This window comes from Elgaria multicarinata, chromosome 1, assembly GCF_023053635.1.
Source record: "Elgaria multicarinata webbii isolate HBS135686 ecotype San Diego chromosome 1, rElgMul1.1.pri, whole genome shotgun sequence".
Taxonomy (NCBI): domain Eukaryota; kingdom Metazoa; phylum Chordata; class Lepidosauria; order Squamata; family Anguidae; genus Elgaria; species Elgaria multicarinata.
In genome coordinates, this window is record NC_086171.1 from 62,384,459 (window position 1) to 62,398,491 (window position 14,033).

The 14,033-nt window shown below is 40.8% G+C and overlaps 1 protein-coding gene across 1 annotated transcript in view; it reads left to right on the plus strand.

Moving 5' to 3' along the window:
* The window catches only part of MYRIP (myosin VIIA and Rab interacting protein), a 198,239-nt gene extending 189,997 nt beyond the window's left edge, over positions 1–8,242 (plus strand). Inside the window, exons 12-17 of the mRNA XM_063129083.1 lie at positions 1,093–1,287; positions 3,697–3,858; positions 4,196–4,300; positions 4,591–4,651; positions 6,375–6,496; positions 7,263–8,242. Of these exons, the coding sequence (XP_062985153.1) occupies positions 1,093–1,287; positions 3,697–3,858; positions 4,196–4,300; positions 4,591–4,651; positions 6,375–6,496; positions 7,263–7,295 (678 nt within the window). The 3' untranslated portion in view covers positions 7,296–8,242. The remainder of the gene's footprint in view (positions 1–1,092; positions 1,288–3,696; positions 3,859–4,195; positions 4,301–4,590; positions 4,652–6,374; positions 6,497–7,262) is intronic.
* The last annotated feature ends 5,791 nt before the right edge of the window (positions 8,243–14,033 follow it).

Genomic DNA, 14,033 nt, shown 5'->3' on the forward strand with positions numbered 1-14,033 from the left:
GTCCTGGGCCCCAACAGTTGTCAAAACTGTTATAAAGCGCTTTAAAGCAGTAGTGTAGATCCCCCTCTGGACCTCTTTGTTTTAATACTATCAGCCATGGCATCTTTCTGGTTTGTCTATCAGGATTGGAACTACCATACTGTAATGATTTAGGTCCTACCTGTCAGGTAGTTCCCAGAAGATAGAGTTTGTGAACTCCTGTCCTGCCCCATATAATTAATCCAAGGAGGTGCCAAGTTTCCATCTTGTCTTCTGTCTTTTTAACATCTACACAAATCCACTGAGAAAGGTTGTTCAGAGTTTGGGACTGAGTTGTCATCAGTATGCTCCCTTTTTCTTGTTCAGTATGGTGCTAGGTGCCGTAGGTGCCCCGAGAGATTTGATGAGGGCAACAAAAGTAAAGCTAAGTTCAGAGACATTGTTGATGCTGTGCAGCATCCAACTTACTAAGAGGAATGAGCCACTGGCAGCACACTCTGTGTGGATTTCACCAGCTTCCAAATTGTTTTTGAGTACACTTTGAGGTACTCGTTTTAACCATTAAAACTCTAAATAACCTGGACTGTTTGTTTGTTTGTTTGTGATATTTACATACCACTAAATGTAATAAAATCCCTAAGTGGTTCATATATAGACTAAGGCTATAGGAGTATGCAAAAAGTGGGGAAGAATTTCATGATCATTTTTAAAGCCACATCCGTTTGGTTTTACCTTCGTTCTAATTGTACTGACTTTTCATTTTAGCTTCATTTTCATATTTTCCACTGATTTTAATGGAGACCCATCCTTATTTCTGCTGCCTTTGGGGTTTTCTGTCCAGATGGCATGACATTCTACCATTCCATGGTGTGCATGGTGTGATAGGATCATCATGTAGGAAGAGACTGAAGTAACAAGAGAGCCAAATAGATTGCTGTTTATGTGAGCAAGATGCACTGCAAGGAGCAGTGGTTTGTTCTGTGCTGTAGGCAGCTGAGGTAGCTACAGGGGAGCTTCCCGTAGATGAGAAGCTTTCTTTATATGTGAAGGAAAGCAATTTGACAACATTGGCCTCTTCCTTCTAACATGGAACTGTTTACTCTTTTCAAACAGAAATACTCTGCTGTGTCTCTCTGCAACATATCTACCGAGGTCCTAAAAGTCATCAATGCGACCGAGGAGCTCATAGCAGAATCCACAGAACCTTGTGACTTCCCAGCAGATACACGTGACAGAGGGAAAGGGGAATTCCCCTTAGGTACAGACCCTATCAGACTTGATGAGCAACTCACAACACTGGAAGAAAATGTAAGAGTGGCAGACAACTTTATATATGTAACTATGCATGCTGTATTATTTATTTATTTACATTTATATACCGCCCTATAGCCAAAGCTCTCTGGGCGGTTTACACTTCTGTATAAAGACCTGTTTTTAAAAGATAATATTATAAGGAGAGCAATGCTGATCAGACCAAGGGTCCATCTACTCCAGCATTCTATTCACATAGTGGCCAACCAAATGATTCCAAATTAGTATAACACAGGAACTTTGAGTAGATAAGAGGTAAAACAACACAATATAAAAGAATCATGTATTTCTTGCCTATGGGAACAGCCAAGCAGGAAACAGATTCAACAGCACCCTTCCACCCAAGTTCCCCAGCAAGGTGTACATAGGCATATTGGCCCCGTTCAGACAACACGTTAAACCATGCTGCTTAACCACAAAATGGTTAATGGAATGCATTAAGGTTAATGCATTCTGTTAACCATTTTGTGGTTAAGCAGCATGGTTTAGTGTGTTGTCTGAACGGGGCCACTGTCCCTAATATGGAGGTACCATATAGCCATCGGGACTAGTAGCCATTGATAGCCTTCTCCTCTGTGTATTAGTCCAATCCTCTTTTAAAGCTATCCACATTGGTGGCCATCATGTCTTCTGGTAGCGAATTCCATAGTTTTACTATGTGCTGTGTAAAGAAGTACTTCTTTTTATCTGTCCTGAATCTCCCACCAATCAGCTTCATGGGATGACCCCGGGTTCTAGTATTATGAGGGGGGGGGGAATGAATAATTTTGTACACCTCTACCACCTCTACACTCTCCATTTTTCCAAGCTAAACAATCCCAGATGTTATAAGCTACCCTCATAGGAGACATGCTCCAGCCCTTTGACCATTTTAATTGCCCTTTTCTGCATTCTCCCAACCCCAACTTTACAGTACCCCTTTTTAGATGCAATGACCAGAACTGTACACAATATTCCAAGATATTTCAGAGCTCTTAAAGGAAGAAAGAGCATTTGATTTTTGACTGTTTTAATTTTTGTGAACTGCCCAGAGCGGTATAGAAATGCAATAAATAAATAAATAAATAAAATGTAAACTATGTATACTAAGCATACTAAACACGCTGCCTGAAAGCTCAAGTCTGTATACTAGTCGCAAGTCAAAGGCAGCATTTAGACAAGTTGTTCATAGAGATGGATGAGTCTGTCAAATTTGGTTGCCCCCCCCCCCATTTTCCTCATTTTTCCAGAGTTAAGTTTATTCCATCCCATTTCCACATGGGTTTGCAATTTTTTTAAAGTCTGCATAAAAAAACATATATATTTTCATGCACCTTTCTCAAAATGTACATACTTTTGTAAGCATTTTTCAAATTAGGCACGTCTTTTGCAGACGATTCCCACAGACACGCTACTGGTGCCTGCCAGGCTCCCTGCCGCTCTTGATTTATTTTATTTTTGACGGTGTGTTTTTAAAATATTTTTAAACTGGGAGACTGACAAAGTTGGCAAAGTGCCACCCTCCAGGGCCATTCAAAAATGTGTTTGCATTTTAGGAGTCACACCCTACTACTGCCTTGTATGTATGTTCTTGGATAAGTAACTTTCCATTTGCTTTCTGGGACCCGCCATACCCACCATGGCAGCCATTTTATGAATGGGCAAGCCCGTCCCCCCAGCCCCATCATGGCAACCATTTTTTGAGAGCATCTGTGACACACACTCCACATTCCAAATGTTGCCATTGACCCAAAACTATTGGGAACTCTTGCCCTAATAATTGAAGAGATTATGTAGATGAAGGCCTAATCTACACCTGCCATTTATCTCGGGGTGGTCACGAGGTTGTCCCTATGTGTCCAAATGATGCACAGCTGATCCTGGGGTGAACCGGGAATGAGCACTCAGTTCTCTCAGGATAACTGGGACTGCTTTTTCCCCATTTTTCCCACCATCTCGGGACTATCTCGAGCACCGTGGGTGGTGTGGTTCTCCCTTCCGGGGTCCTCCCTCTTCCCCATGAGTATCAGGGCCCAGGAAATGGGCATAGAGCTGTGCGGAGGGGATCCGTGGGCATTGGGGGTGAGGGGGAGAGCATTTTTGCCATCTTTGGGATGGCACTCAGCATCTTCCAGCACCAAGTTTGTTGTGTGTGTGTTTTTTAAAAATTCTCGCCTTCGCGGGGGATCATGCCCATGCAATTCTGCAATTGTGCGAATGTATTATCTTTTTTTTAAAAAAAAAAAAAAAACCGGCACCCCGGAATGTCCCTCTTTACTTCTGGGACAACTCGCTGGAGTGTGGCCCCGAGGGACAATCCCGGAAGTGGGAAACTCTGTGATTGTCCCTCCCTGCTTCCCGAAGGGCTGCAGGTGTAGATAAGCCCAAAGACTAGCCTAACTGGGTAACGGTATTTGGACTTCTTAGGTCTACCTGACAGCTGGCAGCGTTTATGGCTTGGAGAGCCAGTTGAACGAACTTGAGGATGCAGCACGCAGAATTAACAGCATTACTGCAGAATCTGAGCTCGCCGACCTGGAGGACCAAGTGGCAACAGCCGCAGCACAAGTTCACCATGCAGAACTTCAGGTGAGACGAATAACGGATGACTTAATGTCTGCCAGATCATTTATGTTCCTTCTTTGTGCTTAAAAAGGACATGATGCGTATTCATTGTCCACATTTATAGGTAAAACAGAAATTCATATCCCTATATAAGTGTATGTTGCAAAGGGGCATAGAAAAATGTCCAAAATCTGAATTTTAAGCATTTAGATTTAATGCATATTGTTTCCTTTTTACATATTTTTAATTTTACGTATTTTTAATTGTGAATGTGGTTAAAGATGGGAAGGTCAGTTCACTGCAATTACTTTTTTTAAGTCTCTTTCTGTCTCGCCCTTATAAGTGTATGGTTTGTTTTAAGATTTCAGATATTGAGAGCAGAATTTCAGCACTTACAGTAGCAGGCTTGAATGTAGCGCCATGTGTTCACCTGACAAGAAAACGTGACCAACAGCAAACAAACCAGGTGAGAAAAAGCAATCGGCAGCCAGTCCACCCACTCAACAAGGAAGACCCATGTACCAAAGCAAGCTTCTGTGTGCACAGCCAACGCTGGTGCAAATGCCCGTCTGAACGTGTGTCCACATCCATATGATGGTGCTCATCAGGTCTTCACTGACCAGATAGGTCTGCTGATGAGAAAGGAGATCCCTATTCAAGGTTGCAAGTTGTTGCATTTGACTAATTGGACTTGGCTTGGGGCCAGCATTCCAGATTAATAGGTACTAATAAACTATGGGATTTTTCCTCCCGTAGATGCACACGATAGACACATCCAGACAGCAGAGAAGAAAGCTTCCAGCTCCACCAGTGAAAGGTAATGAAAAACAATAGAAAATACGATATGCTTAATTTATTCTGCAGTTGTTCGTAAGACTAAATTAGGGGCAATGCTGGTTGCGTGAGAGTAAGTCCTGTTGAATTCATTGTCACTGACTTCTGAGTTGAAATGTTGGGCTTGCAGATTGAATGAATAAAAGTCAGCAGATAAAAAGGTTTTTTTAACTTTAGAAAAGCAGTTCCCTTATCATTTTGAAATAGACATTATATCAAGAGGTGGGTTTTTTTAAAAAAAAATCTGCCCAGAATTTCCAAATTTTCCACATCTGGACTGGGGAAGTAGGAATGAAATACGAATGGGAAATATGTCAATATCAGTTCCACTCAGTTTCTCATTTTTACAACATTAAAATCTTCTTGGCCCAATTCCATACCATTTCTTTTACCTCCACATGAAAATTCATCCATATTTTCACACCCATTTTCTAATGCATGCAAATAATACGCACAACAATGCACACATTTTCCTAATGAATGCATTTTTGCAAGCTATTTTTCCTTAAACAATGGGTTTTTGTGTGTAATGTCAAGTAATTTTGTGCGCACATGTTGTACACATTTTTTGACTAGAAGACTATATCACAAAAACTGGGGAAGGCAAATTTCAGCATGTTTACTATTCAGTATTTTTGCATGAACAAATTTCTCACCCATCCCCAGAATGGAGAGGAGGTGTTTTTTTCCTTCAAATCTTTCCATTTTTTTGAGCCTTCACATCTTTAGAGCTGAGTGATATTAATATTAGCTATATTTCATCTCAGTATATTAGTTAGACTGCAATTTCTTCATAATTATTATATTGTAGGCAGGCTTTTTCTATTAGTTTTTTTTTACAGCAGTAGCATACAGAGTAACTTATGTGACTTGCATTGTTGCAGCAAAAAAAATCTACTGTTAGAGATACTTGAAAGTGACCCCCTGCCAAAACTTACCACCTCTGCCAAAACTTACCACCTCAGAGGAAAGGCTGGAAAATACCTAATTTTTATTTGGGTGCACCTTCAAACTATTTGTTTATTTATTTATTTATATCCCATCTTTTCCCCCAATACTGGGACTCAAGGCAGCTTTACAAATTAAAACATGTACAGTTAAGACAGATAGAGATATACAAAAATTAAAAAATTATTAAACATACTACAATATTAAAACATTATATTATTAAATGTTTTAATATTGAATATTAAATCAATATTAAATATTTAATATTAATATCAATATCAATATTAAAACAATATCCAGTATATAAACAACACATAAACAGAGGTCCAGACTACTCCCCAAAGGCCAACCAGAACAAGAAACTTTTAGCCTTCCTCCAGAAACACACCAGGGAGAGAGCCAGCCACAAGCTTCCCTGGAAAGGGAGTTCCAAAGCCCCGGGGCAGCCACCGAGAAGGCCCTCTCCCGTGTTCCCACCAAGCGTGCCTGTGATGGTGGTGGGACCGAAAGAAGGGCCTCCCCTGAAGATCTCAGAGTATGGGAAGGCTTGTAAGGGAGAATGCAGTCTTTCAGATAACCTGAGTGTGCCCCCATTCGAAAACTGAGTGAAGTCCCAGGATCAGAGAATATGCTACATCAGCACCAGTGAATATCTGGATTTGCCCTTAGTCTGTTGTAGAAGCTTCACATTTTCCTTCCTTCATCATTCTATTTAATGCAAGCTATGATTGTGAAGGCTGCTGGCAAATCTTTTTCAGGTGAAAACATGGATGCTTCTCCAGTTACCCCTGTTAGAACATTTAACAGGAATTTCATACTCCAAGGATCTCTGACACAACGAACTAAAAAAGAGAGAAAAAGCACTGCCAAGGATTTGATGGTAAGAACTAAGTAGATCTTAAGAGAAAAAAGTGATCAATGGTTTATATCACATCTGACAAGAAGGAGAGTGGAAATAGGTAGAAACAAATTTGAATCTCAAATTTTAAACTATTCAGACTTCAAATTACTCTGTATAAATTTTGAGCTGTAAAATTCATATGTTAGCAAAATGCACTGAATCAGACAGCAAGTTTCAGACCGATATTGTGACTGATAAAATTTGTTTTTGTATGTAATAGAAGGTTTATAGCACATCATTCTAATGGCAGGATTTTTTTTAAAAAGAAATTTCAAAATCTGAATTTCTTAATTACATTTTTCAAATTTCAAGATGACATCTGAGTTTGAGAAATGTATTAAATTTTAGATGTAAGTTAAATTTTTGGCTCAACCATGGGACGAAGGAAGTCCTAGCATGGCCTTCCCCAGCTTGGTGCCTTCCAGATGTTTGGGATTTCAACTCCCATCAGCCCCAGCCAGCATAGCCAATGGTCAGGAATGCTGTGAGTTTTGGTCTGAAACATCTGGAGGGCACCAGGTTGAGGAAGGCCGGCCTAGGTGGTAAAGAGATATTTGGGGTAACTCTTTTGTCATTCTGAACTTTAGTGCATTTAGCTAGTAAGCTAGGCTAGCCCATAAACCTACTAGCAAAACAGAGATTGTTTCCATAGGGATGGCTGTGTCTATTTTAGAAGTTCTGCAACCTTTAGATTCTTTCATTTTTAAAATTCAGTAATTTTTTAATTCTATCTTTTCTGTTTTAGGAACCAACTATAGGGTCTGCTGTAATGTACTAGAATTACAAGATTCTACTGCCAATAACACACTGCCTAAGGCTGCACACTAGAGTGCCTTTATATAACAGCCATTGTATACATCCAATAAAAAGGACCCTCAAGAACCCACAATGCCTCAGTAATAGGGCTTTGTTTGGATACCTCACTGAGAAAGCTGTTCAAGTCTTCAGCATTGTGGTCTGCTGTTGGAAACTCTGCCTTAAAGTTCTCATGAGACTCCAGGAAGGACGTTGAGTTTCATATAAGCAAGGCTCCATGATTTATGATGCACTTTTCCCCACATTGTCAATTGTACTAAAATATGTTGTGTCTTTAAAATCCAGTACGTTTTTGTATTCTTAAGTCATCCATTAATGTCAGTCAATATCTCATGTTATAGTCAAGAAAAACTCATATCATCCCTCTTGTGATTCATATTTCCTGGGCCCTTACTGTTCACACAGTCATAGTCACATATGGCATTGTCAGAGCAATAAGTATTCCAGGAATAACTGGTAATTTACTGAAACAAGTTGTGGAGAGGGATGGTCTGGGAGGAGGTTGAATGCCTCTAACCTGGGATGGAAAGCAGTTTTCCATTTGTGATTTCTGCTTGCATTCCATCATGACATACTTTTTTAGGTACTGTAAGAGTGTTCTAAGAATATATATCTAAGAGGATGTGTTTTCTGGTTAAGTAGACTTTCAGCTACATGAATCTGAAACCCCTTCCATCTTCAAGAAATGGCAAAGCCCGTTAGAAACCCAAATATATTCCCAGCTGAAATCAGTCCTAGCCTTTCCATTGCTAGAACTGGCCTGGGACACTACCACTTGAAAGCCTACTGCAGAAGGCAACATCCAAACTAATACATTTACTCCATTTCCAAATCCATGGGTAACAAATACTTAAGTTAGAAAAGAGAGCTAGGTAAAGTATAGGTGACCACCATGTTCACTTTACTGCTTTTTAAAGAAGTTCATTATTGCAGATTTTGATAGTCCCTTTTACTGGAAGTGTAATGTTGGTTCCTCTGATCCCACCCAAGTGTGTGGAAGGGACTTTTGGGATCACAGTCCTCTCCAGACAGTTAAATTTCCAAGGAATGGGTCTGCTTTATTGCTTTCCATCCCACGTAGTCTAGACAAGAGAGATCCTTCAGTCTGTACTAGTTACTGTCCGGTCTCTATGGCTGGCTGGCAAAGACTGTCATTCGACCAGAATCATCTGGTGGCTTTAGCACTTGTGTGAGCCAAAACCCAGGCAGCAGTCCTGAGTACATTGAAATGTGTCTAAACAACAAATACATTAATTTAATTGCAGCAAACCTTACAGTAGTCAGGACTCAATACTTATAACTGTCAAAGGAACGTGGGTTTTAATTAAATTCAGATGTTTCCTCAGTGCCATCCCAGAAATATCTCCCTCTTACAATCTTGTTCATATACCTTGATGTCTACTCATTGGGACTTTTAGGTGGAAACGGAGTTAAAAATTCAGACTCTCAGCAAGGGTCAGTAATACTGTGAACAAGACTGCAACCTTGCGCTCTGTCTTAGCTAATCCTTATACAATTAGCACCCCAAGTTCTATGCTGATAATTGCTAACACATTAAAACTGCCACTTCACCCATAAGCATGCATTATGCAGCTTGAAAAGCTCACACCTTCACCACTCTTTCATTGGAAGAAGAGAAATGTGGCACACACAAAAAAAAGAGAAACCGAGAGAGTTTTAGACTGCAATCCTAAGTATACTTTCTAGGGAATAAGCCCCACTGAGCTTAATGAGACTTACTTCTGAATAAACAGGCTTAGGAGTGCACCACATAATTCTGTACCTGCAACAATGTTTGTTTCATTAATTTCTGTTGGGTTTGAGTATTCTTAGGCCCTTATCGAAACCTCCTAATTTTCTTTACTGCAGACAAAATGATGCCATCATATATGTGCATGAAATTCTTATTTGTCTTTTATAGGACTGATCAGATGGCAGACCTTTGTCTGTAGTATGTAAAACTCCACATAGCATATAATCTAGTAAAAGGTTCTTAACAAAATTAGAGGTCAAATACCGCTGTAATTTACTCTGTTCCCATTAACATGACTCTTTCTGCACTTGTCCAAGATACATTTCCATATCCTAGTTTCTGCAGGTCTGCGTGTTAATGAAATGTCAATAATGATGGCTGGTCTACATATTTGTCCAATAATATTATTAGCTAATACTGTGTATGTAATATTGAATCAGACATGACTAATTTTAATAGATAACTCTTTGGCTTTTGTTCTGTTGGTGTGATATAAAACAAAACTGAGTTTGGAATAGAATGTTTTCTATAAGAGGCATGAAAAGCAACTACAGTGTTCAAATGTTAAACTATTCAGTCTTCTTTGAGAAAAACGTGTACTGTGTAGGCATTGCAAAAAAGACAAGAAATCCCTGCTGTATGGCATTTCAATTTTTACAAAGGTTTACTTGTGCCAAATGTGCAAATATTTAATTTACTGTTTTAAAAACCATAAAAAATGTATATGTTATAGCACATGAAGAATTATTTTGTCATCAAGTGATTTCAATCCTTAGTGTTAATATTTATATTTAGATTAATTTTTTTATAAATGAAAAATATTTTAATGGTCAAAACAAATTAAGACAATATGATTCATTCTGAGTGAAACTTTACGCTTGCCTTGTTGTTGTTATCTGCATACTTGCCAGGAATTATTGTCAAGAGAAATGATATAAGAGTAAAACAAATGATTTATGGGGAAAAATGGCTTTTGGGGGCCCTCATTGATGTAGAAAACATGTAATGTACTCATGAGTGTTTAGATTTATACACACTGAAAAAATGTTTGGGATTTAAGACCAGCTATTACAATAGAATATATGCTTTGTGTACCCTCTGCGTACACATTCATATCCCATGTTGAAGAACCACATTAACTGGAGAGTACTTTCAGATAGTGGGCCCATTCAAAAGACAAACCACGGCTTAAACCATGGTGAATAAGGCTTTTTGCTTTATTCACCATGGTTAAAGCCATGGTTTAAGGTGTCTTCTGAACAGGGCCATAGCCTAAAGGAACAGTTTTGACAAACAGAATTGGGCTGTAGCCCAATCCATTCAGTACTGGAAGAAACTTTTACAATGTGCTCCTCAAGCATACATCATTCTGGTCATTCCTAGTGGTGTCTGTATACATCCCAGGAGCCCACTACTGATTTGAGTTTGCCAAAAGGCAACATAATGCTCCGTGACTGTCATGTTACCTTGGGTCAACTTAACCATGACTACATGATGCTTGAGGTAGAACATTCACACAACAGTTCCCTTCCCTCTAATTAAAGATGGGGCACAATCTACCAGGAAGGTCTGCTCTTTGAAATGAACGATACTGCTACTACATTGCATTTACTGATGCTTGTACAGGAAAACTTCCTAGTGGATTATGCTCCATGGTCCAGATCTGTTCACCTTCCAGTCTGCTGCTCTTAAATGCACCCAAATTCTGCTGGCTGAGAAGTCAACTCGCTTTGCGTGCTGTGTTAATAACAGGCTTAAAAACAGAAGAGCTAACACTTCACATGTGTTTAATAGTAGCCATTACATAATACATTCTCAATATGTTCAGTCATAACACACCAAAATATTACAGAATGCAATGTAGCCTATAACATTTTATACAACTTATTTCAAGCACTCATTTCCTTTTGGCTGAGCTATTATCAAAGTAAACAATTGCTCCAATTCAGCATGAGTGATCACTATGTCCTGCACATACAAGTGGGTACTGCATTGAGTAAAATCCCCTCCATCCACTGTCTGGCAATGTGCTTGTTATGACATATGCTGGATTGGAACTGGATCCACATTTCTTATCATCTAACTATTGTGGTAATCTCTGATACTACAGATCACCTGCTTGAGGAAGTGGGTAGGACTTGATCCATGCTCCTTTTCTCTCACAAACCAGTAACCAAACCATCTGTTTGACACATATGTACTTGCAAATCCCTTTGGGCAGACAACTGCTGTACAAGAGAATCTTTGGATTGGGGCTCACATATTTAAGAAGCAAAAATGTCTTGCCAAAACAAAGACGATGGCCTTTACTACACCTAAGGATTATCCCAAGAAAATGGAGGGATCATCCCTGCCTGCTCCCAGGATCCCCTGTGTGTAATATGCATGCACAGGGATGATCTCGGGATGATCCCTGGAAAAATGGCAGGCGTAGAAATGGCCCATGACTTGCTGTTTAGAATCTGAATAGCTTTTTAGGTTAGACATTACAGTTTGGGACCTAAGTGCATGTCATTTCCACATGAAATAGATGGAAGCAAAGAAAACCTAGGCAAAAGCAGAAGAAAAAGTAGATCAGCCTGGGTATGTAGAAAGGTGATGGCACTTAAACAAAGAAAAGAAAGTGTTTTTCTAGTAAGTGTAGCAGGCAGGAACAAGGTCACCACCCATCCTCCTCTGCTTCCAGCGCTTCTTGCTCCCGTAAAGCTGTCAAAATCAGATCCAAGCCGCTGCTCCCAGACATCAGGCTGTTCCGACCAAACTTCAGCTGCCTTTTTCCAAACCGGCCAATAGGTCGAACTCCACGCCCCACATACCAAAAAGGATCAATCTCAGGACCTGGGATTCAAAGCAGTGGATGGAGATCTACATATTAATCCTTTCATCATTCAGCAACACTCAATGAGAAAATTAGTCCCCTGGTCATTGGCAAGGAATTCAAAGACAAGACTGATTTGTTCTTAAGGCCATATCTATAATAATAAGAGGATATGTGTGCGTGTGTGTCCATTCATCAGCACCATAACACCAAGACTGAAACCTGGCACAAGTACTAAGGGTGTGAACTTTGGGGTTATTTTCTTTTTAAAATACATTGACGGAGCAAACCTATGGCCCCCTAGACAGTGTCTGGGGGTGTGCACAGGATATTTTGTATTCCTGGATCTGTGTTCCCCATCCCCACCCCCTCAACCGGCGTGAAGAGAACCACACCAGTTGCTTCTCTGAGGTCGCAAAAGCAACATCGAAGAGGAAGTAAAGGGTGTGTGTCCGCAGGGAGGGGAGGAGATGGGTGAGACCAGGTTACGAAGTATTCCCAGGCCTTTCCAGCTGCCTTCTCCCCCCCCCCACAGCGCCCCAAACAGGCAGGCAGAAAATTGATTGCCTCTGCTGCTTCTCCCCTCTGCACTGAATGCCCCTAAGCCTCCTGAGTTTGAGGTCCTGTTGGGATTATAGTTGGGGAAGGTACATGCTATGAGGTTTTTTATTAAAAAGAAGAAGAAAGAAAAACATCCATTCAAGCACTACTATACAGGGATGTTTCACATGGGAGAAAAGAAAGGAAGATACCATTGTCCCTTTCACCATTCTCCAGAAAACTCAGCCCTCCAATACAATGATCAGATTCAAGGCTGGCAACGAACCCTGAACCAGAACCCTAGTTTAATGCTATATAGCCTAGTGGAAGAAGGTTTCAATAGGATGGGAAAGAAAAAGGCAGTGGAGGTTGTTGACCTTGATTTTAGTGGGGCTATGAATCCATTCTGGGTTTTAGTCAGAACCAGACAGAACTCTAAAGCAGCTATCCAAGGTCCTGAACCCTACCCCCCAAAATAGGTTTAACACCTGGGATAGTTCTTTTAGGCCCTGTTCAGAAGACATCTTAAACCACGGCTTTAACCACAGTGAAAGCCGTGGTTTAAATTGTCTTCTGAACGGGGCCTTAGAGTTGTTGCTGGTTATGACTGAAACCCAGAATGGATTCACAGCCCCATTGAAATTGGAGCTCCCAGCCTCCAATTGAAAAAGGTGTTCCCTTTATTCCTCTGAAACTCTGCCTCCCTGCCATAAGCTCCAAAGGGCTGAAGCCTGAACACAAACACTCCCGTTGAGACTAGGGCCTTAGCTAGACCGGGCAAAATCCAGGGGCGAACCCTGGGATCGTCCTGTGCTTCCACATGATGCACAGGAGATCCCGGGATCAGGGAAGGATGATCCCTCCCTTGCCCTGGGATCTCACCTTCCCCTTTGGGCCCACTTTTTCCGCGGTCCTGGGCTGAGTCCAAGACCGCGGACCGATGACCCATTGCCACGGTTTGACTCGGCTCAGCGCGATTCCTCGCACGGAGCAGGAAGCTGCATCGGGGTAGGGTGGGGGGAGTGGGCAAATTAAGTTACATTTTAAAAAACCCTACCTTTAATGCACGAGCGTTTGTGCGCTCCATCTTCTTTAAAAATAAAAAAAGGCGGGCACGACGCCTCTCTTCCTGAGGTCGTCATGCCTCACATGTAAACAGAGGAGGGAGGGAGATCTTCCCTTCTCCATCGCGGACTATGAGGTAAGTCTAGCTAAGGCCTAGGAATACGCTGCAACATTCTGTTGTGAGTGCCCACATATTACCCAAATCTAGCTCTGGTAAGTAGGATATATAAATGCCCCCTTAGTGCGGCCAAGATGTTCCCCTGATATTTTACACAGACCTAGTATGACCATTTATGAGATTTGATCATTCAGTTTCACATTTTTGTTGTGAAAAAAGCCAGACCAACCGTCAGTACATAACATAAGAGCAAACCAAAATGTTAACACGAAAAGCCAAAAGCTTGCGACTCACTTCTGTTGTCAATCTGATGGTTAAAGGATCTTCTTTGACCTGAAGTGAAGCTGGCCGATATCAACAGCACCAAGATGTAGATTGTGATCAGCTTTGAGGATCTGGGCCAAGG